Genomic DNA, 26,320 nt, shown 5'->3' with positions numbered 1-26,320 from the left:
AGATTAGCACCAAGTCACAAACCCTGTCATCTGTCCAAGTACAATGTCTGTCCGGAGAGTTTCAATGTCTCCATCTGAAAGATCAGATTGCCTGTTAAAATGGCCAATATACTTCTAGCAATGAGTCACTTGTGTGAAAATGCCACCGTAAAACACATTAGACGTTTGGGGGTTTTCTGTTTTGTTTTGTTTATTTAACTTTAAACTGCAGTCTGGTGAATTTAATTCATCACGTTCTCAGGAAGGACGGCGGCGGCAGCAGCAGCAGCAGCAGCAAAGGAGAAACTCTCGGTCGGTATCTTATTGGAGTCAGGACATATGTAAAGTAAAAGGACCTTACTCAGGACTTTTCAAAATCCTTAGTCTTTCTTTTAACTTCTGCGGACTCCCTTTTATGGGGTCAGGGGGCTTCTGCAATCAGCTGGCAATGCACACCGATGGCCTGGATGATCACAGTGGGACAAAGAACAGAAGGCGTCCATCTGCTCCACCCCACCCCACAAGCCCTTTCTCACACACCAGGCTTCGCTTCCTAGGCTACTGTCTTTGCCAGCATCTCCATCTTCTTTTTTTTTTTTTTTTTTTTTTTTGGTTCTTTTTTCCGGAGCTGGGGACCCCACCCAGGGCCTTGCGCTTCCTAGGTAAGCGCTCTACCACTGAGCTAAATCCCCAGCCCCGAATCTCCATCTTCTTGACCTACAGTGAAGGATTCTAAAGGTACATTAAGGAATGGCACACCAATAAAATTCCTTCAGAATCAACATGTTTGCAAAGAGGCTAAGACCTGGACAGTGGTTTTCATTGTTTCCTTATGTTAAGCGTTCAGGATAAAGGGCTGGCGAGTGGTGAGATGGCTCACTGGGTAAATGTGCTTGCCCTGGAAACCTAATGACCTGACTTTAGTCCCTGGATCCCAAGGCAGAAACTCCCTAAAGTTGTCCTCTGACCTCTACACACATGTACTCATGCTCACACACATATACACATAAGAAACCCTGGGTAGACTGAGTCTTTCTGAATTACTGGATCTTTAAAAACGAAGCAGCCAACAGGAATAAGGTGATCCCAAGCAATTCACCAAGCCTGATTCATTCACTCTTTTCCCTCTTGCAAGATGACCTAGCGCTCTACGCACAGCAGGCCCCGCTGAGGGAGGTGCAGGCTGAGAAGAGCAGGCAGCACATCTGCTGGGCTGACTGTTTTATCTGCCACTGACATGGGCCCACATAAACCTCTAGAACCCTGAGGTCTTGCAGAGGCTCTGGCTCCTTTACCCTTGGATCATTCCAAACAGAGGATCTACCACGTTTCTGCTTTTATTTATTGCATCTTATTTGTGTGTGCCTTCTGTATATGTGCAAATTAATTGGGATGCTTCCTCAAGGGTGACTTGTGTTGACAATCAACAGGAGTGGACTGCTTTGCCAAGGGTAATCAGAAATGCAATGGAACGGTAAGCGTCTTCTCTTTGCGGCTCTGGGAGCCTGCACACATAGCAGCAGTTCTCAGAAGGGACACAAATGCACACCCAACTGCAAGCTGCGTTCAGGCCAGGCTGAATTTCTTCCTTTTCTTTTCCTTCCTTCCTTCCTTCCTTCCTTCCTTCCTTCCTTCCTTCCTTCCTTCCTTCCTTCCTTCCTTCCTTCCTTCTTCTTTCTTTCTCTTTCTTTTTGAGGCAGAGTCTCACCGTGCAGCCCTGGCTGGCCTGGAACTTGCTAAATAGATCAGGCTGGTCTCAAACTCAAGAGATTCACCAAAGCAGCACTTCTTAACCAGGTGACATCTGGATTCTGCCTTTTCTAACAATGCTATGTCAAGGATGGATTGATGGATTGGTTGGTTGGTTGGTTGGTTGGTTGGTTGATTGGTTGGTTGGTTGATTGGTTTGGTTTTGTTCCACTTTGCCCCACCAGGCTGTATCACTCTTTGGATGTGACGGTTCATCTTCACTGTCGTCACCTTGGCTGGATTTAGAAATCACCTAGCAGATACACCTTTGTCTATACCTCTGAGGCTGTTTCCAGAACAGGTTAATTTTGAACAAGGGAGGCAGGCGCCCTGGCATGGAAAAGGCAGAAAACAGGGGACACTGGTTCTTTTCTTCTCTGCTTCTTGGCCAGGGCCATAGACCAAGCTGCTCCCACTGCCCCACCTCCCCTCCTCCACACTCCCAAGTCTCCCTTCTTAAGCCTGGAGCCAAAGAAATTCTTCCTTCTTTCTTTGGTCACAGCAATGATAAAATTAACAAATACATCAGACAATGAAAGAAAAACAATGAGCACTGCTTCTTCCTAGACCTCCAGGACACATCTTCTAAGATTTCAAGGAAACCACTTTTCTCAGTTTGGATATCTATCAACACATGATCACTAACAGATGGGAAGTATCTTTTCATTTCCCACATAAATGACGGGGCTGCTGCTTGTGGTGCTCAATAGTGGTCGCCGGGCTTCCCAAATATCAAGCACATGCTCTACCACCATGCTGTCCCCCAGCCAGTAGGTGATTTTAATTAGCTGCTTTTGGAGAAGCAGGAACAATATGCAAAGCAAGTTGGATACTGTGGATTTCACACACCTCCCATCCCAACTGGCAACTGGAGTGACTGCACAATGCTACGGACACCCACCCCTCTTCCTTCACAAGACTTAGGTTTAAGAGATTTACGTTGAGGGCTGGAGAGATGACTCAGTGGTTCACAGTGCATACTGTTCTTGCAGAGGACTGGGTTCTTAGTACCAGAGGCAGACAGCTCACAACTGCCTGAATTCGCATACACTTACAACACACACATGTACACAGTTCAAAGATTAAAAGCCAGTCGTGGTGGCGAATAACTTTATTCCCAGCACTTGGACCTCTGAGTTTGAGGCCAGTTTTAAGACCAGTCAGAGTTAAGTGGTGAGGTCATCTCAAAATCCAATCAACAAGAATACATCTTAGGAGGCTGGAGAGCTGGCTCAGTGGTTTAAGCCCTGACTGCTCTCCCAGAGGTCCTGAGTTCAATTCCCAGCAACCACATGGTGGCTCACACCCATCTGTAGTAAGATTTGATGTCCTCTTCTGGTGTGTCTGAAGATAGCTACAGTGTACTTAAATATAATTAATAAATCTTTATAAAAAACACACCTTAGATTTGTATTGTAATTTTAGTACTTTGTCTTTTTAAAAATGTTTGTGTGTGTAAATATGGAATACTCCTATTTCTTTGAGGCAGGGTGTCTTCCTGAACCTGGGGCCCATTTTTTTTTCTCAGCTAATCTGAAGGCCAGCAAGTCCAACAATCCTTCCTCGATGCTGGGGTTACAGGTATGTGCTAGACTGAACTCATTTTGTAGATGCTGAACTCTGGTCCTCATGGTTGAACAAGTGGTCTTAACCCGAGTTATCTCTCCAGCTCATGTTCTGTTTTTTGTTTTTTGTTTTTAATAAAATGTTTATTTACTTATTTAACGTGTATGCATGTATGCCTGCATGAGTTTATGTGCATCATGCATGTTCAGAACTCCGTGGAGGTTCAAAGAGATCACCAGACACTCCAGAACTGCAGTTATAGTCAGGTATGAACTGCCGGGGCACTGGTAATCAAATCCAGGTCCTCTGAAAAAGCAACACAAACTCTTTTATTTATTGAGTTTCTCTGTGTAGCCCTAGTTGACCTCAACTCACTCTGTAGACCATGCTGGCCTCAGACTCACAGAGATCCACCCGCCTCTGCCTCCTGCGTGCTGGGATTAAAGGTGTTCACTACCACTGCCAGGCTGCCAACATATACTCTTCACTACTGAGCCCTCTCTCCAATTTCCCTTGGTTTTAAATGTTTATTCTTGCTTTTGTGTGTATACTGGTACATGTATGTGGAGATCAGAGAAAACTTTAGGTGTTGGTTCTTGCTGTCTACCTTAAGTCAGGGTCTGTTTTTCCTCACTGGGTATGACAGGATAATCGGCCCACAGAGCACGGAGGGATGCTCCTGTCTTTGTCCATCTTCCTATAAAAGCATCGGGCTCACAGACACCCATTACCGCATGGGTCCAAAGAACTTGAACTCAGGCCCTCAAAGCTCACCCTTGAAAAGCAAGCGCTAAACCGAACCCACTGAGCCATCTCTTCAGCTTAATGTGCTGTTTTGCTGCTGGTGGGGAAGGGGAGGTGGTGGTAGGGCTGTATGGAGATGTGCCCAGCTCCCTGTCCAGTTACTTTACACTCCGATCCCCACTACTCTGCAAATGAATTCAGACCCAAAGAAGAATGCTTTTTGGAAAAAGAAGAAATGAAAACAAAACAGCCTTTTAAGGTTTGGGATCAGATTAAACTGGAACCTTCGAATAGTACACGTTTTAATTCCTCTTTTCCTCTTAACCTAAACTTCCCCTTCCCTTTGGGAGGTTTTTCCCCTCGAGGTGTTTTCTCCCCTAGCAGCTTATGAATACACTCAGAGCCCTCCTGTTGCAAAGAACTTTCTGTGGTGTTTAGTGAGAACTACCCTGCAATAGCACACAGTGTACACTAACACCGGAGTCTTCAATACTGGTTTGGTAAGTGATCCCTGCCAGCCCACTGCATGCACATACTCTAAAGGCTTCAAAATAGGCCAAACAAAATAAAAACAAACATACTAACCAGTATGGAAACCCGCTTTACATATTGCATCTTGTTACACCTTCATTATTTCCCAGATCTTCACTGAGAGGTGAGCATCTTCCAACTAAAATGGACCGGTTAGACACCAGCAGGGGGCCAGATCAAGCTACATCTTGCCAGCTCTGTGCTTCCTGTTTTTTTGTTGTTCTATTTTGTTGCCCCTGAGACAGGGTCTCACTATGTAACAACTCTGGTGTTTACTATTTCTTAATAGGGAAGTTTTATCAATGCCTTTTATTGTCACGCAAAGCAATTTGGAGCTTTCTAGAAAGAGAAATTGACAATAAAGAATCCTTTACACACTGCATACCTACCTCAAATGGCAATGAGAGACAGGGCTCTGTGGTCCTGATGAGGCCTGGTGTTGATCCAAGCCTATTTATTTCCAACCCTTCAGCAAATAATGTTTTCTTTTCCAAATCTCTATCCTTTATTCTGGTTTATTCTGTTCTGCAAGATGATTTAAATGGTCTCTCTGCTGATTTCTTATACTTATTTTCATTTAGAACCGTTAAGAGGTGGTAAAAATTTCTAAAGTGTATTGCTGGTATAATCGAGTGGAGGAGGACCTCAGAGATTATAACACAATACATACAATACATAGCTGGGCACCTTCATGAAGCCAGGGCAGGAGGGCTGTGAATTCAAAGCCAGCCTGGGCTCTAGAGGAAGCTGCCCCCTCCCTGCAAACAATACTATACTATAAATAATCACTAACCTGGTTGCAACTCTTGGCATGTCAATCTAGGCACGGTGCAGTAATGCACACTTGTCGTTCCTGCACTCAGGAAGCAGAGGCTTGAGGACTGACACAAGTTCAAGGCCAGAGGTCTACACAGTGAGCTTCAGGCAAGCCAAAGCTACATAGTGAGCATTAAGTCTCAAAACAGACAGACACATAGACATACAAACAGATAAGAACATTTTTAACAAAGGAAGTAAAATCACACAACTTGCATACAAAACAAAGCGATTCTAGGAGGCTTGGACATTTCTGTGTGCGGTATACCGACACCCTGACAGACCTACTGGTTCACAGGTGTTTACAGGCAGCAGACAAGTGTAACTATCGCACATGCTAATGCTGGCTTACTAGATAGTTTGAAAACCTTGTGGCTTTTTTTTTTTATTTATATTTCATCTAAGTAGAATATGGAAAAAAATCAAATGGCTGATATAACAACCACTGGTCTCTAAACAAGCAAACAGGAATAAAAACATGGAGGAATGAGGGCCCTTCTGTCTCGGGCCATGCTGAATGGGGGGACAGGGCCAACGGTCCCAGCAGACTTTCTATTGTTGTGGCTACAGGAGGCGGCCTCCTGGGTACTTCTCAGCAGGATTCCCATGCTCCTCCTTTTTTGGTCCATGGTCATTTGGAGAGGCAATTTGTAGGCAGGTACTGAGTGGGATATGAAACTTCTGTTCCTATTTGTGAATTACGAAATGAACTGTGTGCAGTACAACCATAGGGTGTTGGATAACTTTATGTCAGTTTGACACAAGCCAGAGTTGGGAAGAAGGAACGTCAATTGAGAAGATACCCTAGCTCGGGACTGGCTTGCGGGCACGCCTGTAGTGCATTTTCTTGATTCAAAACAGATGTGCGAGGGAGGGCCCAGTTCGTTGTAGGTGGTGCCATCCCTAGGCAGGTGGTCCTGGGAACTGTAAGATAGCAAGCCTCGAGAAACAAACCAGCAAGCAGCACACTTCATGGCCGCTACTCCAGTTCCTGCCTTGATCATCCTACCTGCACGTCCCTCCATGATGGGAGGCTGTTCTGTGGAGCTCCATACCGACATAAACCCTTTACAAGCTGCTTTTGATCATGGTGGGGATTTTTTTGGGGTGTGTGTGTGTGTGTGTGTGTGTGTGTGTGTGTGTGTGTGTGTAAGCACACGTACGCACATGTGTTTTGAGATAAGGTTTCTCTGTGTAGCTCTGGCTGGCCTTAATGAAAATATTCACCTGCCTCTCTGTCTTCTGAGAGCTGGGATTAAAGGTGTGCACTACCAGACCTAGCTCGGTCATGGCGTTTTATCACAGCAATAAAGCCCTAAGACACAAAGTTTTAATTTTTAGAATATACTCTGGATTATTGTGTAAGATTAGAAAATTAGAAAATGTTTTCATAATCCGTAAATGTAAACTCCAAAATTAAACACTAATCTACAGGAAAGGTGCTACACAAGAGACATTTATTAATGTTCTATTGTATTTACAGTTTAATATACCAACCAAAGTGAACTAGCACTTGGGCAGCAAGCACATCATTCTACAGTTACAACAGTTGTAAAAGCAAGGAGTACAGAATGTTAGGGATCCTCTCAAAAGTTCCAAACTAACTCTTTGCTCCTGACCCTCTGAGATTCTATCCAGTTTGCAGAAGAATATTTAATATTTAATCTGAATCTATCTTTGCCCTTTCCATTTTATATGAACTACACAGAACTACGGAATGAAAAGGTAATTTCTGAATATAGACTATGAAAAAGTAATGCTTATTTACCAATTGAGGACATTTTTTGTTAACATTACAGTGAACTTTGCACTATGGTTTTGCTTCCAGATGTTCACACACAGTACAATTAAACGCATTTCTAGATTAATTTGAACAGGAAATATGAATTATGTGCAGAAATGCAGTCATAACCAAAGTTTTGACTTTTGAGAAAACCCCTTTTCAAACAGCCAGCCTTATCCATAGCTTACACTAATCTGTAATTTCAAATCTGCTTTGAGATGGAGGATGAATAAAGCAAGATTGCCCCCTACTGACTATAGGGACATGGCTCATGCTATTTAAAATGACTACAAACAATATATAAGGCATTATTAATAATACATCACAGACTTGATTGCAAGAGCTTTTACAAACATTAACCACTAATGATTCGATGATTACAGAATTCTGCATTAACTATTAACATTTTACACCTAGGAACAAATAGAGAGAAATGATCTTTTTCAACAGTACTTTATTTTTTAAAGCAGGTGACTGTTCCTCCATCCTGGTGGTGATTCACTTCCTGCAGGTGCTCTCGCTTCTCGAGGGACTTCATCAGTGCAGGAAGCTTTGCCAGAAGACATCTGCCAGAGAAGGACACTGAACAGTCAAGCTCTAGGCAGCCTGTAATGTTGGGTATAGTCAAAGAAGACAAGATGCTTGGAGACATACATGCTGCATTTCAACATAATTTGAAGATTACTATACATGGACATTGTAGTAGCCAATAAAATCAATTTTCAGTTCTTAAAACACCAAGCCCCTCCTCCAACTATAAATAATTGGCATGCTCTCTCTAAAGATTTATTTTATGTGTATGGGTGCTTTGTCTGCGAGAATATCTGTGCACTGCATGTGTACAGCACCTTCAGAGATCATAAGAGGACATTGGATCCTCTGGAACTGGAGTTAAAGATGATTTTGACCACCATGAGGATGCTGGGAAATTGAACCAAAGTCCTCTGGAAGAGCAGCCAGTGCTCTTAAACCCTGACCAACTTTCCTGTCCCAGAATACTCTCTCTTAAAAAACAAGTCAGGGGGCTGGAGAGGTGGCTCAGCGGTTAAAGGTACACACCCCACTGCTCTTCCAAAGGTCCTGAGTTCAATTCCCAGCAACTACATGTTGGCTCACAACCATCTGTAATGGGATCCAATGCCCTCTTCTGGTGTGTCTGAGGACAGCAACAGTGTGCTCATACTCATATACATAAAATAAATCTTTAAAAAAAAAAAAAAACCAAAAACTTTAAGTCAGGAGTTTCTCACTCTTTTTTCTTCTGTTCTAACAAAAGAGCAAAAAAAGTGGAAGTGGCTGCTCTTCATCCTCTACTTAAGTCTCATTAGGCCAGACTGAAAGAGGACCATTTCCTAATACATGTTACCATTCACTTGACAATTCTGTCAGATCTCACACAGGAAAAATTCCAGTGAGGACGCCAAGACGTTACCTTCTATGTAAACTGTGGCAAAATTAGAAAGTGAATGTAAACTCACCTGTCCTATCCTGCAAATGTGCTTTAGAAATTTAAATTATTAGAGCTGGAGAGATGGCTCAGTGGTTAAGAGCACTGACTGCTCTTCCAGAGGTCCTGAGTTCAATTCCCAGCAACCACATGGTGGCTCACAACCATCTGTAATGAGATCTGATGCCCTCTTCTGGTGTGTCTGAAGACAGCTTCTGTGTACTCATTATATGTATTAAATAAATAATAAATCTTTAAAAAACTTTTTGAGGCTCTCACTCTGTCCTCTCACCCCTTCCCCTCTCCTCTCCCCCTTCCCTTTCTCTCCACATGCTTATGACCAGCCCCTACTTCTCTACTCTCTTTCTCTGCCTATACTTTCAGCTCCCCTCCCCATGCCCTAAATAAAGTCAATTAAAAAAAAAAGTTTTGAAAAAAAAAAAAAAACCAAAAAAACCCCAAGGTATCTGGGAAGCATGTTTTTCACAATCTATGCAATTCCCAATCAACTTTTAAAAAGTATTATGACAAAAATATACTTTAAAAATGATGTCTGTGTCTATGTGTGTCCCTGCCCTGTGCTGAGAACGGAACTCAGGGCCTTGAATGCTAAGCAGATATCACTGAGCCTAGTCCCTAGCCCTGTACATACATACATACTAGTATAATTCTCATGAAAATAATGCGGGGAAAACTTTAAGTAACTCTTCATTGCAAAGCCAAAAGAAGTTTAGAAGTCAGAGGGACAAGGGAAGCCCTGGAACTGGAGTTATGGACGGTTGTGACAATCGTATTAAGTGCTGGAAACTAAAACCAGGTCTGCAAGAGCAACAGGTACTCCCCCCCCCCCCCCCCCCCCCCCGAGCTGGGGACCAAACCCAGGGCCTTGCGCTCCCTAGGCAAGCGCTCTACCGCTGAGCTAAATCCCCAACCCCCGCAACAGGTACTCTTAACTGCTGAGCTATCTCTTCTTCCCCATGGAGGAGTCTACTGGGGTCACTCCACAGTTGTTTTTGCTGCCTGTAAGCCAAACTGGAGGGGAGTATCTTCTCAACTGAGGTCTTTTTCCTCAATTCTAGCTTGTGTCAAATTGACATAAAACTAGCTAACATCCTATGATTGCACTTCTGTACACAATTCATCTTGTTTGTCCTGCATTTTGGATAGCCTAAGAAGTCTCTACTCTTTTGAGTTTTGTATTTTTAGACAGAGTCTCTCTATATAGCCCTGGTTGTCCTGGAACTGTATACACCGGACTGGCTTCAAATTCACAGAGATCTGCCTTGCCAGGTGAGAGATGTCTCTACTCCAACACCCTCTGTAAACACGAAGTTCAGTCCAGAATGGAAGATGTAGTATTTTCTCTATTAAAATAGTTACTTCTGACATTCTCTGCCTATGGTCTGTCTGCACAGGTAAGCCTATCCAGCTTGCTTTTAACTAGGAATATCAACCACCAAAGAGGGTCAGATTCCATGAACTAACGCCACAATACCTCACAGATGAGGTTTCACTCTACCTTCTAACCAAAATATCTGTTGACTAAAGAGAGCAAGTATTCTACAAGTAGATCTGGATAGAGAGGTTTTAGACTTTACAATGAACAGCAGAATCTTACCATTTCCCTCCAAGGGATTCTGAGAGTTAATTGGTAAGGAAGCAATTAGATTTGTAAACACTGCTTTTAAATCCCAGTCCTTTCACCTGGGCTCAAGACCCTCTGGGCACATCTGAGTGATTTCATACCAACTACCACACAAGGCTGGGCAGAAGGCAAATAAATGTTCTAGTGCCCTCGGACGGGGCCACTCATTTACTTGTGTGCAGGTTTTGACAACTTTTAAAGCACACCATAGAAACCCTGCTCAAACCTTTCCCTAACCAGTTCCCGCAGTGTCCTAAAGACTGGTGATATAAACTGTGGCCTAGCAGATTCATGACTTTCAATGTGGACCACTTAGAAATATTTCAAAATTTTTAGAAAGAACATAATCCCATCACAATCCCCAACGGTGGAAAACAGAGCGCTGTGCAGTCGTCTTGGCTCCTATTTGCTGTGTACGAGAAGAAGAACCAAGTATGCAATCTCCAGCACACCCAAACATCCCTGCTTCTCCTTTGCCTCCTTCCCTTTTCAAAGAGGAGTCAAACCTTGTACACTGAGCTACACCCTCCCGCCTGTCACCTGTCAGAGAGAAGGGCGATCTCATGCCACTGGGAAATTCACAGCTACCATCAAATTCCTACAGGATAGTTCTGTTTGAAGGGATGATCCACAGCCACCCTGAAGTCTGAGCTGAGCTGCTGTCTGTTTCTGTGTGCACTACACCTCAGGAGACTCAAGTTTTCCCACACACACAGCCAACGTCCACAAGTTAACTTCTACTGTCATTTAAGGTTTGTGACAACTGCTGCACACAGCTATCACAAGGCCTTTTCTGGGCCTTCGACTGGCCTGGCTTTTAAGTTGTGCTCAAGGTTTGAACTTATCAAACACCCAATCTCCAAAGCTCAAAGGACAAAGACTGAAGTGTGTGACAGCACAGCCTGCCTTGTCAGGACTCTCTGTTATATTCAAGCTATCTTACCCTTCAGGTAGCTGCTGGTAAAAGATGGAGTTAGCCACTGGGGAGAACTGTGTGAATCAGTTCAGGGCTTAGTTCTGTTCAAGTAAAAGAAAGGTCTCTCTCCTTCCCTTAGGTCTGAGCTTTCTCTCTACCAGAGTCCTAAAATCTGGGCAGGAACCTGAAAACAGGCAGCAAGAAAGGGCCAAGTACTAATTTTTTTTTCCTTTTTTTTTTTTTTTTTTTTCGGAGCTGGGGACCGAACCCAGGGCCTTGCGCTTCCTAGGCAAGCGCTCTACCACTGAGCTAAATCCCCAACCCCCCAAGTACTAATTTTAAGAGATCTTAATTTTAGTGGGCTTGTCAGTAAAGCAAGCAAGAGGGCCATTCTTTTTTTTTTTTTTTTGGTTCTTTTTTTCGGAGCTGGGGACCGAACCCAAGGCCTTGCGCTTCCTAGGTAAGCGCTCTACCACTGAGCTAAATCCCCAGCCCCAAGAGGGTCATTCTTGATGTACCTCCTGATGTCCCTCAGGGCATTCTGGGTTCTGTGAAATTAGGGAAGGAGGAGGCTGCCTGATGGGCTCAGTCATACCATCAATACCCAACACCCCTTACTACTGAGACCCTTGCCTGTAAGTTGCCAAAATACTTATCTTCTTCCGCTTTGCCCTCAGCAGCAGCTTTTTGTAGACACCACCTCTCCAATAAAAAGGGGGAAGCTAGGACTTTTTTATGGCCCTCTTACATGCCCCATCAGAGTCTCATTCTAAACTGACCTGATCTCTGCAACAAAGCATATGATCACAACAGCAAAGGAGCACAGTCTCCCCACCCAACTCCAATACCTTTAATAAATAAAGAGAACTCTGGTCCTGGGGAGATTTGAGAAAGTTTCTGGCATCTTCCGAACTTTTGCATAATTGATAAATCCTCTGAGAAACAGGAGAAAGCCTAATTAAGAAAAGAAAAGTCAAGAATGATTTTCTAATTTCTACATTAAGTCCCTTCCACAGAACTTCCCCCATTGTAACAGAAATGGCCGTTTTCCTGCTGAAGCCTATTAACACAGCGTTTCCCCCAACATCTCCAAAGGACTTTTCTAGCAAATTATCCAGTGGGATATCAACAGGAAGGCAAAAATCTCAAGTGTAAACAACTCTTTTGCACAGGATCTAATTGGTCTCAAAAGGAAATGGAGTGTAAAATGGGCCCAGACTATTTCATCTGGAGGCCTCGAGTTCTCAAACAACACCCATAAAATGAACTCCAAATGGAGAAGGTTTGTTGTTTCGTTTTCTGATATATGATCCCAGTATACAGACAAGGCCTCCGCCTTGCTGTGTGGGAAAGACTGGCCTTGAACTCCTAATTTTCTTGCCTCCACCCCTGCAGTTTTTTGGGATTATAGGCACACACCACCAGAATTCTGCTCTTCTCAAGCTTAATTCTAAATCTTTTCTATTTCATTTTCTGCCAACAGTACTTAACGGTGTCCACTAGATGTCAGCATACACGTACATAAAACTCCAGTTTTTTACTACCCCACCCCCCACCCCCATTAGGGGTTTTCTTAGTAGTCCAGGAAGTCATCCTAACAGTTCTGGAATTTGCTCTGTAGACCAGGCTGGCCTTACACTTACAGAGATTTGCCTGTCTCTGTCTCCTAAGTGTTAGGATTAAAGGTGTGAGCCACCACAGCCAGGCCCCAGTTTTCTATTGGGAAAGGTGGTCTGACAGGAGCAGACTCACACATGAACCCTCAGATGATGAGCCCCTCAGATGAAAACACACTCAGCGCCATTTTAATGCCATTAGATACAATCTGCAGGTTATAAAGTTCACTACATACAATGCCCTCACTGACTTATGCAACAACCACTATCTAATCTGAAGCAACCCTTGTACTCAGTAGCTGATGCCCTTTTCTGGTGTGTCTCAAGACAACTATAGTGTACTTATATACATAAAATAAATAAATCTTAAAAAATATCAATCTGTCTTCCATGAAACAGTGATACAAAAAATCAACCCATTAAATTTCTTTAATTTATATTGCGAACATGCCATCTGAAAATCCCTCCTGTCTCTCCTTTGATCCATCTGGAACCCGGTCTACCTTTAAAGCCAGTAGGTGACCAGCCTTAGTTTCATCATTTCTTTCAAATGTTGCTAGGGATTAAAGCCAGGCACTGAGCATGCTATGCAAGTGTCCTAGGCCAATGAGCCTTCACTCAACCCAACCTTTCTCTCAGAGTCTATCTGAGAGAATAAACATGCCAAGATATTATTCCTCCCGAGCCACTCATTTTTATTAAACTTGTGGAAATCAAGGCAGGGGGAACTTCACCCTTTCTCTTCCTGGAATCATTAGATTCCAGTAAGCAAGAGCAGATAGTGCTCTAGTACAGGAGGGCAGAGAATGGCACCACGGACGACGTGCACTTTCTAAGATGCATGGATCTGGTGATGAAGGCAGGCAGGTCTCACCTCAAGTCCTTGCTAGGCTTGGGTGTTAGACTGAGCTAGCCAGACTCATGAGCAATAGTCCCCCCCCAGCTTCCAGAGGATACAAGGTGTGCAGAGCGGGAACTAGACGTGAGGATGCACACTTGGGAGGCAGAGGCAAGAAGATCCAGCAAGCTTAATGACTTCCTGACCTTCACAGCGACTTCTAGGCCAGCCCCAGGGTACATAACAAGACCTTGTCTCAAAAACAAAACAAGATGACAGTCCAATTATGAATCTGAACACCAGGCATGGTGGTGTATTCCTGTAATCCAGTACTGGAGTGGTACAGGCAGGAAGATAAATTCTAGGTCATCTTCAGCCACACAGCAAGGTCAAGGCCAGCCTGGCCTACAAAGGGTTTGCTAAAAAAAAAAAGAAAGAAAGAGAAACAAAAACAAAAAAATAATAAAAAAAAGAAACAGGTATAGTTGCACAAGGCTTTAATGCCAGCATTTGAAAGGCAGAGGCAGACAGATCTTGAGTTTGAGGCTAGCTGGTCTACAGAGTGAGTTCCAGAACAGCCAGGGCTACACAAGAGAAACCTTGTCTTACAAACAAACAAACAAACAAACAAAAAAAAATAAAAACAAAGAAGGAAAGAGGATCTAAACCAGGAAGGATTTCTGCAATAGCCAAGAGTCACGTCATGAGTGCTAAGCTTTCGGCAGGGGCCGCAGATGTCTACTGTCAATCATCTTTTTGGACACTTTGCTTTTAATTATATGCATGTTTGTGTTGGGCTATATACACGTCAGCCATAGATGCTGGCAATCACATTTGGGTCTCCTGCAGAAACACTATGAACTTTTAACCACTAAGCCATCTGTAAAAGCTACTGGGCGGCTCTGCTATTGCTCTGCAGACAGGTCAGCAGTGCCAAGGATGGTCCCTGGGACTGGATCTTATCTTTATATTATATCTTTATAAATAACAAAGCTACATTAAAAAAACTCACCCCAATACTTTACTGATTTACTTACTTTAATGATTAGGAAGAAAATAATTTAAAATAAACAAGAAAAATAAAAATGGTCATCTGGAGATTAACAGCCAGACTGTCCTCATGTGTGCATGCACACAAATGTGTGTACATATTGTTTATGTGTATATTTACTTCTGTATAGGGCTTTGGGTTTTTTGTTTGTTTTGTTTGAGACAAGGTTTCTTTGTGTAGCCTTGGCTGTTTTGGAACTTGCTCTGAAGACCAGGCTGGCCACTAACTCACAGAGTTCTGTCTGGCTACCCTGTCTAACAAATGGTGGGATTAAAGGTGTATGCCAGCAACACTCAGCCTGGACATGGAGTTTCCAATCTTCCTTTCACTATAAAATAAGTCCTTTATCGATGATGAACCACAGAATTCTGGGAACCCCTTAATTTCAGGAGTTATGAGTATTAGAGCTATGTACATACATTTTCTGTAGTTTACTGGTAGATCTAACAAAAGATGGCTCACAGACATACATTTATAATAAACTTGGGGTTGAGTTTGCAAACCCTCTGTGGCAGCAACTCGAAAGCAGAAAAAGGTTACACTGTAGAGTCGTCAGCATGCCCCCATCACAAATGAGTGGACTAGGAGAAGCGTCACAGACTCTATTAACACACATGCTACTCCTGGTGGAAACTAGTCTTTAGGAAAGAAACATCTGAAAATTGCATTTTCAATTGATGGTTAATACTATACAGTGAGATGCTTTGCTAAAGTAATTTTAGCTGTCTAATTTAAGACATTTAAAAAATTTAAAAGGTAATTTTAAATTTCATTTTCTTATTTTAAAAGCACTTACCTAAAACCAAGAACACCCACCAGAGCCAGTACTGGCCATCAAAGTATCCAGGGAAATAGGTGGAAAACTGAAAGAAGGAAAAAAAGGCAAAGACTTTTCAACCTAACAGAACAATTTCATGTACTAATTTAGGGATATGCAAAACACAACTGTCATCAAGACCATACACAGGTATTTTTTAATTCATTTATATAATGTGCATGTCTTACAAACACAAACACACACACACACACACACACAAACGCACGCGCTTGAAGAGTTTTGAAGAGAGCATAAGATTCCCCTATAATTAAGAGTTATAAATGGTGGCAGACAGATGGCTCAGCAGTTAAGAGCACTGGTTGCTCTTCTGGAGGTCCTGAGTTCAATACCCAGCAACCACATAGTGGCTCATGACCATCTGATGCCCTCTTCTGGTGTGTCTGAAGACAGCTACAGTGTACTCCTATACATAAAATAAATCTTTAAAAAAAATGTTATGAATGGCTATGAGCCACCATATGGGTGTTGGGAATTAAATCCAGGTCTCGTTGCAAGAGCAACAAGTCCTCTCAACTACTGAACCACTCAACCATAATAATTTGTAAAATAAGATCTACTCTAATTTGAAATTGTTTTGACAAATACAAATTGATGTCTTCAAATGGGAAAATAAAACCTTTAAAGTTTTCTGCTCTATTATAGACTCTTCCTTATTTTGCAAGTACACAGAAGAATGATTTTCGTCTTGTGTTCAGACCAGGGGTGGAGATGGGATGCTGGTGTATAGCCCAGCTGTGCTCTTTCTGCTTTGGCCTCCCAAGTGCTGACATAACTCTCCTGTGCCACCAGACTCAGCTCTTAGTTTGTTGGGAAGTTTTTACAATCCCTGGCATGGCAGTGCATGCCTGTAATTTGGCAATCCTCCACAAAGTGTTTCCCATCTGAATACGTTTCTATTTCTATTGTGTGCACTCAGTACTAGAAGCAATTATTTGGCTGACATCATTGTCTCCATGCCAATGAGACCCAATTTGTTCCAAACCTTGACTTCTGAACTTTTTAATCATGTAGTTCATGGTAATAGTATACCTTTGCCAAGAACTGGCACAGGGCATTCTTTTGGAAAGTTAAGAATTGAAGGCCTCATCCCCAATGGAGGAGTTAGAGAAAGGACCAAAGGAGGTGAAGGGGTTTGCAACCCCATAGGAAGAATATCAATTAAACAAGAGCCCAGAGCTCCAAGGGACTAAACCACCAACCAAAGAGTACACATGGAGTGACCCATGGCTCTAGCCACATATGTAGCAGAGGATGGCCTTGTTGGGCATCAATGGGCAGAGAGGCCCTTGGTCTTATAAAGGCGCAATGCCCCAGTGCAGGGGAAATGCCAGGGCAGGGAGTTGGGAGTGAGTGGTTGGGTGGGTGGGGGAGCACCCTCATAGAAGCAGAGGGAAGAGGAATAGGATGGGGTTTTCCAGAGGAGAAACTGGGAAAAGGGAAATCATCTGAAATGTAAATAAAGAAAATATCCAATGAAAAAAAAAAGAATTGAAGGTCTCTTAAAAGAGAAAAAGAATACAGATGGCCCCCAACAAAAGCAATTAACTTAACCAGATGTAGTGGTGCATGCCTTTAAACCCAGCATTCAGGAAGCAGAGGCAGGTGGATCTCTTGAGGTCTATAAAGTGGGTTAGTTCCAGGAAAACCAAGGCTATTATACAGAGAAACTCTTTCTCAAAAAACACATTACAAAATGAAACAAACAAAACATAAAGAAAAAGAAAAAAAATGAAAAAGCTGTTAACTTTATGATAGAACATCCAGTAAAAACTATCTTTTGCAGTTGAGTCTTTTCCAGCCTTGTGACAGATAGGTAGGATGAACCAGTCTCTCAGGATGCTGGATGGTAGTAGTCAACCACAGCTCTCAGTCAGCCTTGAGATCACAATGCAAAACAGCCTGTACACTAACATGCTATGACACTAGGTTGTGTCACTCAGCAGGGTGAATACATTATATGGACGTACAGTTCATGTTCTTCTGTGAAATACTGTGTGTATTAGTGTGTTATCTAAGCCACCAGCTTACATCTGAAAGGACCAACTACAGAACAAGCTGAGATCTCAGCTATTCCTCTTGATGCTCAAGTGCTGATTTAATGAGCCTCTATAGCAGGACTAGCTTTGGTGGGGAATAGAAACTTCCCCACATTTTTCTGACTTGGTAAGCCACTCTGAGCTTGGTTTTCATTAGATAATAAGGACACCTAATAACATCTACATTTTTTTTTTTGGCCATCTAGTAAAAACTTTAGTGTTTAATAGATTTGCAATTCATTTTACTTGTCTTTGGAGGTCCTGGTGTCTGAGAATTAAAGCAGTATTCCTTTTTTGTCCATGAGAGATAGCCTCTGAGACACTTATGAATGGTTGAAATGGCAGGCAGTTCCAAAGCCCATGTATATGTATATACAATTTTTATGAACATATGGACCTTTAATAAAGTTTGATTTATGAATTAAGTACACTAAGAGATTGATGATAAGTGCCATTGAAATAACTAACAATGTACTGTGGTAAGTTATACAAACATGGTTCTTAAAAAAAATCTTGCTACCATAAAGATCTGAGAAATGGGTTGGGGATTTAGCTCAGTGGTAGAGCGCTTGCCTAGGAAGCGCAAGGCCCTGGGTTCGGTCCCCAGCTCCAAAAAAAGAACCAAAAAAAAAAAAAAAAGATCTGAGAAACAGTATGGGATTTTTACTTTCATTATTGTGTGAAACTTTTCACTGAAAAGAAGTGTGTGGCTTCCCTTTGATGAATCCAAACCACCACTATCACTACTTCTGCAATTTGGAGCCATCACCATTTACTTATTTTTTTTTTAAAGACTTATTTCTTTATTATATATAAGTGCACTGTAGCTGTCTTCAGACACACCAGAAGAGGGCATCAGATCCCATTACAGATGGTTCTGAGCCACCATGTGGTTGCTGGGATTTGAACTCAGGACCTCTGGAAGAGCAGTCAGTGCTCTTAACCACTGAGCCATCTCTCCAGTCTGCCATCACCATTTAAAATAAGGATTTTAACCACAAGCACTGTGATACCAAGATGACCTGATAGCCAGGATGGCTCCTGAGCAAGGCAAGCTTTACACAGGACGGTTTGAGAAATTATTACTGTTCTTTTAAATGCACACCATTTAAAACTTATCAATCAGGGCCAGGAATGGTGGTGCATGCCTTTGATCCTAACACTATGGAGACAGAGGCAGGTGGATTGCTGAAAGTTCAAAGCCAGACTAGTCTACACAGCTAAATATTAAGACATTTCAAAACAATGAAACAAACAAACAAAAACCTTACTGTTTCTTTTTGAAAAATTTGCACTTTAACCAGAAGCAACTGAAACTGAAAAGCAGAAATACAGAAGGCCCCAATGCATACTTTCTTTTCTTTCCTTTCTTTCTATTCTGCACGCACGCACGCACGCACGCACGCACGCACGCACGCACGCACGCACGTGTACAAGGTACTAGCTGACCTGCTTCCCTTCCAGAGAGTCTTCTTTGCCTCTTATCTCCCCACAGGAGCACCAGTGTTACAAACCATGTACTATATTACATCTGGCTTTTACATAGGTTTTAGGACATCACAATTTTGTGGCAAGGACTTTCCCTAGATCTTAATATTTTATTTATTAATAAAGTTAACAATAAAATTTAAAAAGAAGGAACAACTTCTCTTGCAGTTGGGTCTTAAAAGTCCATGAGTTTTGACTCTTTTCTTATTTTCCTTAAAGTCCATGCTTTTAGCTATATAAATTAGCTATCCAGGGAAAAGCCCACAATTATCTAATTTTCAAAGGATTTTGGATTCCCAAAATAGCTAATGAGCTCTTTAGAACTGCTGTGAAAAACTGCAATGGACAATTAACATCCATTAATTACTTATGTGTGTTGTTTATGTGTAATGCCATGCACAATGAAAGATGTACCTGTGTTCTGACACACAACAGAAGCCAGAGCAGGACATCAGATGTCTGCTTCTACCACTCTTCACCTAATCTCCTCAAGACAAGGTCTCACTAAACCAGACACTTGCCTTTGGACTAAACTGCTGGCCAGCAGACTCTGGGCCCTGCCCATCTCCACTTCCAGCACTGTGGAGGTTACAGACTTGGACAGTTATCTTTTTATGTGGGTGGGGACAACTGAGGTCCTCACACTTGAAAGCAGGTGCTCATATCTACTGAACCATCTTCCCAGCCACGATATGCCGAATTATAGTAATCTGGCTTTGCCAGACAGGTTGACAATAGCAACAAGCTCATCTGAAGACAAAGGAGACTTGGTTTGTTTGTAGACAGCCTTTTCTGTACAGCCCTAGCTGGCCTGGAACTCACTATGTGACAGGCTGGATTAAACTCACAGACCCACCCATCTCTGCTGGGATTACAGTGTGGGTTGCCTATGTGTAGCAGCAAAGTATACTTTATTGAACCCACTGGTGAACCTGATTCAACATCAGGCTTTCTATTTTTGTTTTTTAGGACAGGGTTTCTCTTGTGTATCCCTGGCTATCCTGAGATTCTGTAGATCAGCCTGTCTCTGCCTCCCAAGTGCTGGGATTAAAGGTGATCATCATTACCACCAAGAAACATCTGAACTTTTAATGTATACTTTGTATCAAATCCTCAACTCTCACAGCAGCTCCGTCGAGATCAGGCACTCCATCAAGGAGTATTCTGATAACACTGGGAGGGCCCAAGCCCTGAGTTCTAGGAGACTGAGCATATGCATATTTTGGGCTTAAAGAATTTCTAGAAACCCAGGCCAAGCATCTTGTGGACTTTGGCTCCCTCTTTGAAGCCATTTTATATAGCTGTGTGACTTTGAATAAATTAAAGCTAATTTTGTTTTTTAAAAACCCTATATGTGGGGTGGGGGATTTAGCTCAGTGGTAGAGCGCTTGCCTAGCAAGCGCAAGGCCCTGGGTTCGGTCCCCAGCTCCGAAAAAAAAAGAAAAAAGAAAAAAGAAAAAAAAAAAAAAACCCCTAGATGTTCTAGAATTTAAAGTATTTTATGTAATTTCACCTGGGTATTCTTATATTAAAGACACACATTTTTATAATTTTATTAAAAGAAATTCCCTATGGAGCAGTAAATACTTAACCTCAGTCCTAGTAGGAAAAATTAAAGAAAGATAAATAAAGTTGTGAGATTAAAATTTCAAGAGAATTAACGTGAAGGATGCCTACCTCTTGTGAGATTGCAAATACTCTTTGTGTTATAAAAACTCCAGACTATACATTCATTAGCATATTTTAAGCATCAAAACAACCTGTAAGATAGATCACCTGCTTGAATTTGAACATGAAATATGGAGACAGGAACTCTGCAATTGATTTTAGCTCAGTTTATCGTGGAAACAGAACAAAGACAAACCAAATTATCACTTTACATGTCGAAATAACAAAAGGCAAAAATGACAACATTCAAGTCATTCTAATTACTGCCTCTCTTCACAATCTATGTTCTCTGCTATGCAACTTACCCTGACAATAAGGATCCACTTAATTAGAGAAAGACCAAATCCTGAGATGGCCCCATACCTTCCCGCAGCTGAGGTGGTCAGGCAAAAAGACAAGAAAAACCCAATCCAGTTGAAGAGGAATGCCACTGTAAGAGTGGAGGGAAAGGTGTGTTAGAAGTGCACGCTGCAGCAGCCTCTGCTTGTGTGGCTCTCAAGGACAGAAAGACAGCTTCACCTGGACAGCCCACCTCCGCCTCCCCACAGGCGCCGCTCTTTATTCCATCTCCCTCAAGAGCAAAGGAAAAGACTCTGAGTCTCTTGCTTTATCCTCCATGGTGCTGCTGTCAATGCCCAACAACCTGTTTCTGTCTTTGCTGCCATACAGGTTAATAAGTAAACTAAACGCTTTGGAAATTAAACTGGAGCTCCCAGAGGAATGTGATTCAAGTTTCTCATCCTCCTGCTGTTTTCTGACAGCTCTTGGCATCCCTTCTTTTGCATTACACTTTCTGTGCTTTTAATAGAGTAAATAAAAACTGCCCATTGCTAAATGAGGAACATAAAAACATAAATATAAGACAACATAAAAAGTGGGAAACCAGATTGACTTTGATCTATCAGAAAAATAGACGTTTACAGGACAAAACCTATCAAAGTTGGCACTCTCACTCGGCCACACAGGTATGAGCGGGTGTGACAGCAGTGGACCCTGGAAGATTGGACTTGACCTGTGTTGTGTACAGATGCAGCCCCATAACTGCTTTAATCATCCTTTCCACTGATGAACTCAGAGCACTCGGGTCTGTAGGAGTGCCTGGTGTGTACAAACTTACTGAAAAAGGTTAACATAAAAATCCCATCGTTTCCTATCCTCAGCTGGTCAGCATCATCAAAATCATCCCGACCCACAAAATCTTCATCCTACATGAAGGAAAAAGAATGAGACAAGGTCATAATGAATTACTTCTAGACAAAGGAGTGACATCCGGAAAAACACAAGGATCTAAGAGTGCATTTATTACTGGTTCAACTCAGAACTATGAGCGTTAACGCTCAGCAACTTAGAGCAGATACAATCATTTTAGTATCTCCAGAGCCTTCCTTCTAAACTATTTATTTCATAGTCTTAGTTACTATTCTTATTTTTTAAATTAAATTTATTTTTATTTTATTGGTGTTTATGACTGCATGTCTGTGTGAGGGTGTTGGATCCCCTGGAACAGGAGTGTACTGGCTAGTTTTGTGTGTCAACTTGACACAAGCTGGAGTTATCACAGAGAAAGGAGCCTCAGTTGAGGAAATGCCTCCATGAGACCCAGCTGTGAGGCATTTTCTCAACTAGTGATCACGGGAAGGAGGACCCAGCCCTCTGTCTCTGGGCTGGTTGTCTTGGGTTCTATGAGAGCAAGCTGAGCAAGCCAGTAAGTAACAACCCTCCATGGCCTCTGCATCAGTTCCTGACTCCTGCTTTGAGTTCCAGTCCTGACTTCCTTTGGTGATGAACATCAATGTGGAAGTGTAAGCTGAATAAACCCTTTCCTCCCCAACTTGCTTCTTGGTCGTGATGTTTTGTTTGTGCAGGAATAAAAACCCTGACTAAGACAAGGAGTTACAGACAGTTGTGAGCTGCCAAATAGGTGCTGGAAATTGAACTCAGGACCTCAGGAAGAACAGACAGTGCTCTTAACCACTGAGCCATCTCTCCAGCCCCACTATTCTTATTATTAGTTATTATTTGTACTGTAGACTGAACCCAGGTCCTCACAAACGCCAAGCAGGAACTCTACCATTAAGCTACATTTCTAGCCCCATACCAAATTCTTTCAAGAAAATCCTCAGCTGGGCACATCTTGAACCCCAGAATTCAAGAGAGGTAGAGGCAGGCAGAACTCTGATTTCTAAGCCAGCCTGATCTAAATAGTAAGTTCCAGTCTACCAAGGGATACATAATCAGACCCTATCTCCAACAAGAAAAAAAATTACCTACACAGGCTTTGTTGGAGGCTGTGGTGGTTTGACTAGGTTTGGCCCCCAAAGATTCATGTTTTTTAGTCTTGACTCATGGGGAATGGTACTATTAGGAGGTATGGCCTTGTTGGAGGAAGTGTGTCACTATGGGGATCGGGGGTTGAGGTCTCTTCCTATGCCCAGGCTCTGCCCAGAGTGGAAGATAGACAGACTCCTCCTGGCTGCCTGTGGATCAAGATGCAGAACTCTCAGCGACTTCTCCAGCACCCTGTCTCCCTGCATGCTGCCATGCTTCCTGCCATGATGATAATGTACTGAACCTCTGAATCTCTAAGCCAGCTCCAATTAAATGTTTTTGCCTTTATAAGAGTTGCCTTGGTCATGGTAACTCTTCACAGCAATAAAACCCTAACTAAGACTGAGGCCTATAATACCAGGAACCTAGAGCCCACTGAAGAGGTAACACTGGCATCAGTGCTTCCTGAGGCTGAACCCAGGGGCAAGGACAGTGCGCTCATCTAAGAAGAGCACCTGGCTGTCCAGTGCTCAGCAACATATGTTTGCACTGGAGTACAGATTGAACAACTCAGTCCTTCCCAACAGATGGATCTGTCCATTCTAATCTGAAAAAACGACTCTTATTATTACAGTCTAGAAGGAACACAGGCCTGGGTAACACCACGGTGTTGTGGCTTGCCTTTTTAAATGATGGAGACTATGTATTGAATAATTTGAAAGTAACATGGATACAACCTCAAAGTAAAACTGACCACACTTTTACATAGCTCAGTAAGGGCTTCTCAAATGAAAGCAAAATGTCTTTGAGACAAATAAAACTTGTTTTATAGCAAAAAGGTATTGGGAAATCCACAACAAATGCCACTGGCATTCCCTCTGGAGACTAGGAACTACACAAACTTCCTCCACTGTTGGAAAATTTTATGATACATAATTTGTTTTATACTTTTTAAAATTAGGAAATATCTAATATTCTGACTTATTATTATTTACAGAATGTGATCCCATATTGAAAGTAGTTCTGTTTTAGTATTTATATTGTATAATTACTCGAAGATATACTGCAAGGATAACTTAGGTAACTTCTGAGAGCACTGTCTGTATCTTTAGTTTTTCTTTGTATCCTCTGTATACCCCGTGACTCCCTCTATACTGTTGCTAGGTTCATGCTTTCAAAATCCCACTAGTCTTTACATATTCTTGTTCAAACTTGGAAGATTCTCCCTAAGCTCCACACCAGCTGCAAACGTCTCAGCTTATTGTTCCAAGGACACAAGAAACGACAGTTCCAGGATTGGGCATTTAGCTCAGTGGTAGAGCGCTTGCCTAGCAAGCGCAAGGCCCTGGGTTCGGTCCCCAGCTCCGAAAAAAAGAAACGACAGTTCTGGTCATGTCTCCAGACTCCCTTCATAAACTCCTTGTTGACATAAAACTAATCATTCTATCCACAAAACCCCTGATTGAACAAATGTATGTTCTAGGCTTTTCCCTCTATCAAAACTCTAAGCTATCTACAAACCCAATCTTCTGCCTAGAGATTATCTAGTAAAGGGCACAGTTCTTGGTGTCCACAGCTCTTGCGCAGTATAGGTATGAGTACTGGGGAACCTTTTACCTAAACTGGATGTTAAGCTCCATGCAAACAAATCTCCTTACTTATCCACTGCAAAATATATTAGACCCTGCATAAAAGTACCTTTATATAGCTAAGTAGGAAGTTCCTAAGCACGCTCACTTGTCTAAAGAATTTTAAGTGTTCTGTAATTAACCTGAGCTAACTCCTATACTGATCTATTCACTGCAGATTTCAACAGGTCTTCAGAGTGCAGTGACAATTTTACATGAAAAAGATGAAGGAAACCTACCTCTCACTGGAACCCTGGACAGAAGCACTATTAAAAGTGCTAGACCAGAGAGGGAACACTTTTTGGTGACCTTGCAGAGGCATTGCTGTGGCTGGCACAAAAAGTAAGATGCAGTGACAGGCATAAACAGAAACCTTCCCTTGCATGAAAGACCTGCTGTAATTGGTGCAAACACCTTCACTGGCTACATAAGCAGGTTGTTTGGGTCTACTTGGTAAGTTGGCTAGGAGACAAACTCTCCTGGCTTGCTTCCTCAGTCTGCGATGTCAGACCCAATAAAAGGATGCTCATTTGGTCTTTACTTCTCTACTATTAAGTAGAGCTAGGGGTCCAAGGCTGTCCAACAGCAGGCACACTAGAAGGTGCTGCCTGCTGCTGCCACTTACTGAGTGTCTGCTTACTTTTGATTCCTTCCTTCCAGCATCCCATGTATTTCAGGCTGGCTATGAACTCAGTATGCAGCTGAACATGACCTAAAACTTCTAATCCTCCTGCTTCTACCTCCAGTGTGGTGGGATTACAGGTATGTGCCACCATATTTGATGTATGCTATGTTGGAGATCAAACCTGCGGTCTATACACGCTAGGCAAGCACTCTACCAACAGAACTACACTCCTACTCTTACGGGCATCAATCTTAATCTCTGCTAGCTCCCATCCCCAGCAAGCCGGAAGGGATCTGAATCTACAAATGGCATAATCTGGAATGTCTGAGGCACAATATTTATCTGGATGATGCTAGGTCTCATCGAGTTTAATTCAATGGAGTCATTTGTATCGCTTCTCTTCACAGGCATCCCTAACAGCTATTAGCTAATACCAAAGTGTCCAAGTAAGGCATAACCAGCGTATTTCCTAAGTCTTCTCCTGGAAGTTTACAGGGAGGTCGTGGTAGAAATACAGGAAAATGTACAGATCATTGATTTGCTGCCTAGTGCATCACATTCAGGAAAAAATGATTAGTGTCCCATAAGAAAATGTATATGCTCAAATTCGATAATAGTAATTCGATAGTTAAGAATTCCAACTAAGCAGCCCAAAACAGCACAAACAAAGAAACTGCTTACTCTTCCAGGAACCAAAGGGATGGTGGCTTCAGCCTTGGTTCTCTCAGCCTCGTCATAGCTGGGCAGTGTTGTAGCCACATTATAAGATGGGGGCTTTGGAAACCCAGATTCATCTTTGTAGTCAAAATATGCTGCAGAAAAAAGGAGTAAAAAATCTATCTGAAGCAAAAGATATTGATAAATGAATGTAACACTCAGAATGATTTTTAAGTGTATATTTAAAAACCAAATTTACCATGCCTTTAATTCTAGCACTCAGGAGACAAAGGCAGGTGGATCTCTATGAGTTCAAGAGCAGCTTGGTCTACAGAGCAAGTTCTAATCCAGCCAAGACTACATAGTGAGACTCTATCTATAAATAAACAAACAAGTAAAAATAAAAAAGGAAACAAAACTCACTTTACATC

General features: G+C 42.3%; 1 protein-coding gene across 3 annotated transcripts in view; it reads right to left on the bottom strand.

Annotated features, from left to right (window-relative positions):
* Positions 1-6,825: 6,825 nt before the first annotated feature.
* The window catches only part of Ndfip1 (Nedd4 family interacting protein 1), a 50,045-nt gene continuing 30,550 nt past the window's right edge, over positions 6,826-26,320 (bottom strand). The window contains exons 3-8 of one of the 3 annotated variants that reach the window (XM_087592435.1): positions 25,914-26,044; positions 21,829-21,916; positions 21,017-21,141; positions 15,478-15,544; positions 12,025-12,130; positions 6,826-7,774 (exon numbers count right to left, since the gene is read on the bottom strand). In XM_087592435.1, coding sequence (XP_087448561.1) covers positions 12,027-12,130; positions 15,478-15,544; positions 21,017-21,141; positions 21,829-21,916; positions 25,914-26,044 — 515 coding nt within the window. In that variant the 3' untranslated portion in view covers positions 6,826-7,774; positions 12,025-12,026. 3 annotated transcript variants of the gene reach the window in all.

The sequence above is a fragment of the Rattus norvegicus genome, chromosome 18 (assembly GCF_021556685.1).
Source record: "Rattus norvegicus strain SHRSP/BbbUtx chromosome 18, alternate assembly SHRSP_T2T, whole genome shotgun sequence".
In the NCBI taxonomy this organism is placed as follows: Eukaryota; Metazoa; Chordata; class Mammalia; order Rodentia; family Muridae; genus Rattus; species Rattus norvegicus.
This window is presented reverse-complemented; position numbering and strand designations above follow the sequence as displayed.